The sequence below is a fragment of the Ammodytes marinus genome (assembly GCF_949987685.1).
Source record: "Ammodytes marinus genome assembly, chromosome: 11".
Lineage (NCBI taxonomy): Eukaryota > Metazoa > Chordata > Actinopteri > Uranoscopiformes > Ammodytidae > Ammodytes > Ammodytes marinus.
In genome coordinates this window covers 2,177,885-2,181,303 of record NC_137215.1, presented here as the reverse complement: position 1 = coordinate 2,181,303, position 3,419 = coordinate 2,177,885, and the positions used below count along the sequence as shown (strand labels likewise).

Here is a 3,419-nt window from a genome sequence, read left to right as displayed (position 1 = left end):
AGAAATCGAGTAAGGAATCCCTCTCCCAGGACGGACATCCTGCAATAGATGTCATAGGTAGAGAGATTTTAGCTCCCCCTATGGGCAGAACTGTTTTTATAAACAGAATATTTGAAATGATTCCTTGTGCATTTTTTACAGTTCAAAGAAACATCGTATCATACATTTAAAAAAATAATCATATTGTGAACTTGCGCATTCGTCTAAAAAAATAGCTGAAAATTCCTGTCAACTCTTAAAAAAACAATTTGTAAAAAGGTTTATAACCAAACATGGAATCCGGATATTTAATAACATTGGGAAAATATACTGACAATATATATACTTCAATTTGAGACAAAATATGTTCAAATGATGCCCTGTGCTTATTACTTAATTTGAAAAAAAACATCTTATATTTTTTTTCTTCATACTTTCAGATTGTGAACTCGCCTGTTAGACCCGTGAACCTAATAAATCGTGAGGAGATATTCACTGATTTAAACAAAAAGTGATTTTGACAACGAACTTTCTCCAGAATCACTGACTCCATCTTTTTAAAAGTTGCAGATTCTTATTATCACAGCCGATTATTTCTTCCCTTGTGCTTTTGCGTGAAAAAAAATTGACTTCATGAATTCCCATTAACCTTCAAAGAAATTGACAAAGAATGAGCAGACTAGCAAAAAGTGATTCTGACAATTATCGTTCTCCAGAATCACTGACTCCTTTAGAATACCACTAGCAGCTTTAAAAGTTGCAGATTTTTACAAAGTTCACGGGTCTAACACACAAAAAAATAAAAATGTATTTCCTTTTGTAAAAATTCCCATCAACCCTCAAAGAAATTGACAAAGAATGAACAAACAGAGTGCCATCCATCACTGCAGTAGGTCTGTTGCATATCGTTAACCATCCCCTCATCCCCAAACCCATCCATCTCATCCTTCTCCTCACCCTTCTTCTTCTCTGCTTTCACCCCATCTACCGTCTTACTGCGCTCTTTCTTCTTTGTTGGATCCTTTGGGGTAGTTTTGTGCTCCCCATCTCCACTTTTTCCTTTCAGCCACATGTGAGCCTCTGCTGGGGCCTTTTTGCAGGTTTTGGCCTTGAGCACTTTGTCTCCGTCGCAGGCGTTGAGACGTTTCTTGAGCTTGCCGACCAGCTGCTTCCAGTAAGGGCTGGACTTCACACCGTAGGCCGCGCACAGGTCCGGCTTACCCGCATAACGACACCAATATCTGGGGGAGGGGAAAGGAGAATGAAGACCAGGATTTTTTTTTTTTTCAAGATACTTTTTTGGCAATTTTGCTTATATTAAACATTTTGTAGAGACAGAGATGAAATGGGGCAGAGAAGGGAATGACATTAAGTACTTTGATTGTGTAAAAAACTAATTTAAAGGTGCTCTGAGGAACTTTCAGTTTGTGATAATTCTTGCACCCCCTTTGGACCAAAGCGGTAGTGTTTTTACTACGCCAGCTGTTGTTCCTGGGTGAGCGTATACCCATGACAAAGGCATAAAGAAAAACTATATCAGGCTGCACACAGGTCGGGCTCACCGCGTAAGAGGTTATTCTTTGTTTTTAGTCATAGCCACTCTTTCACTCTCGTTTGGTCCGGACTTTCAGACATTTCCATTTGATCCGAAACACCAAAATTGTATGAGACCAAACAGCTCATACACTTTAAAACATATTTGTTGTTAACTTCTGTTGGGAACACTTCAAAATCTGTTCATAAAGTTGGTCCAAAGGTGAATTTAAATTAATGACTGTAAGGGCTTCCCTCACCTCTGTGTCTCTCCCAGTGTCTCCGTGGTGCAGTTGACCATGAGAGTGACCAGGCCTTCTCCAGAGGTTTGCCACACACAGCTGTGTCCGTCCTTAGTGGTCAGTTCTCCGGACCCGGGCACGGAGCGGTTCCTGGGTCTCTTAGCAACAGCAGGGGGGGAAAGGGAGGGGGGCGGCTGGCGGGGTTTGTCAGGACGTCCCACACCGGGCTGACGCTTTGATTCAGTCAGAATGGGAACGCAAAAGAGAACCAAGAAGAAGGTCCACGGTAGGATAGTCATGGTGGCTAAGGAGAGAAATGTGAAAAAAGTATTAATCAATTATTTATTTATTTTTGCCTTTTTTATTCTACTAGAGGTTTGTAGAGACAGAGATGAAATGGGGCAGAGAGGGGATAATACGGTGTTAATACACAGCCTAGGCTCTGTAACACACATCATTAGATTCAGATAAACAGACGAGCGACAGGAGGAGGAAAGTCCACGGTAGGACACTCATGGTGGCTAGGGGAGAGAAATGTGAGAAAATAAATATAAATGTAAGTGGAACATCTTGCAACTGAAGCGGAAAGCATTCTTCTCCGGCGTTGTGAATATAAATCAATATTCCAATCGACATTTATTATATATGAGCAACAGTGAAATCAAAGTGCTAATCTGTGACATTCAGGCCCTCTGGGATACTGACGAGGAAGATAATAGATACTTTATTTTTGGATTTAAAAAAAAGAACACAAACAAAAATACATTAAAATAAATAACTAACATAAACTAAAAGCAAATGTTAGACAAAAAATAAAAAGTCAAAAAGGTGTCATGAAGGTCACTTTAGCGCTGCTATATAATCAAGGGGGGCAGCTGGCGGGGTTTGTCAGGACGTCCTACACCGGGCTTAGATTCAGTGAGACAGAGGAGGCTAAAGAGAACCAAGAAGAAGGTCCACGGTAGGATAGTCGTGGTGGCTAAGGAGAGAAATGTGAAGAAAGTATGAATATCTTAAAAAGTACAATGGACCCTGAGTGGTAGTGTGAGTCTGTTATTCAAAATCAGCCAAGCTTAAAAAACATTCACCAAAGAGTCCAGACCGGATATGTAGTGAGTGTGTGTGTGTGTGTGTGTGTGTGTGTGTGTGTGTGTGTGTGTGTGCAGATTCACAACAAAAGCAACGTGGGAGGGAAGGTGCGGTAGACGACCCCTGATGATTATATAGCTGAGATAAACAACATTATTAGCCTAAACTACATGTTTAGTATTTAGTAGGCAGTTCATATTAAGGGTCTTCTTGCCTAAGAACCCCCACTGGACTCGCATAGAGGAATTGTAGAATGCTTATTTCTTGTTTATCTAACTTTCAATGTGAAGCTAATACCATAACACCTTGATAAATATGAGCACATAACTTCAAAATCATCTGAACGACGAAACTGACAAACCAAATGTTTTTTAAAGTGAAGTCAGCGATTCTGGAGCTTAGAATGCACACAATACGGTAACACACAGCCTAGGCTCTGTAAACGGGCGTTGTAGTACGACTAAAAGATTTACAAAACAGAACATTACTTTGCATTTTCTGAAAGTGAATTATCTTTTCAACAACACTGAGCGTGAGCTGCAGCTTCTAAAATAGCTAAACAAGGCCTCTACTGAT

The 3,419-nt window shown here is 40.3% G+C and overlaps 1 protein-coding gene across 1 annotated transcript; it reads right to left on the bottom strand.

The window, feature by feature from the left end:
• Positions 1-811: 811 nt before the first annotated feature.
• Positions 812-2,053, bottom strand: fgfbp3 (fibroblast growth factor binding protein 3; the record flags this gene model as incomplete). Its single annotated transcript, XM_080036796.1, has 2 exons — positions 812-1,220; positions 1,773-2,053. The coding sequence occupies 2 exons, from the start codon at positions 2,051-2,053 to the stop codon at positions 812-814; spliced, it is 690 nt and encodes a 229-aa protein (XP_079892922.1).
• Positions 2,054-3,419: the final 1,366 nt, after the last annotated feature.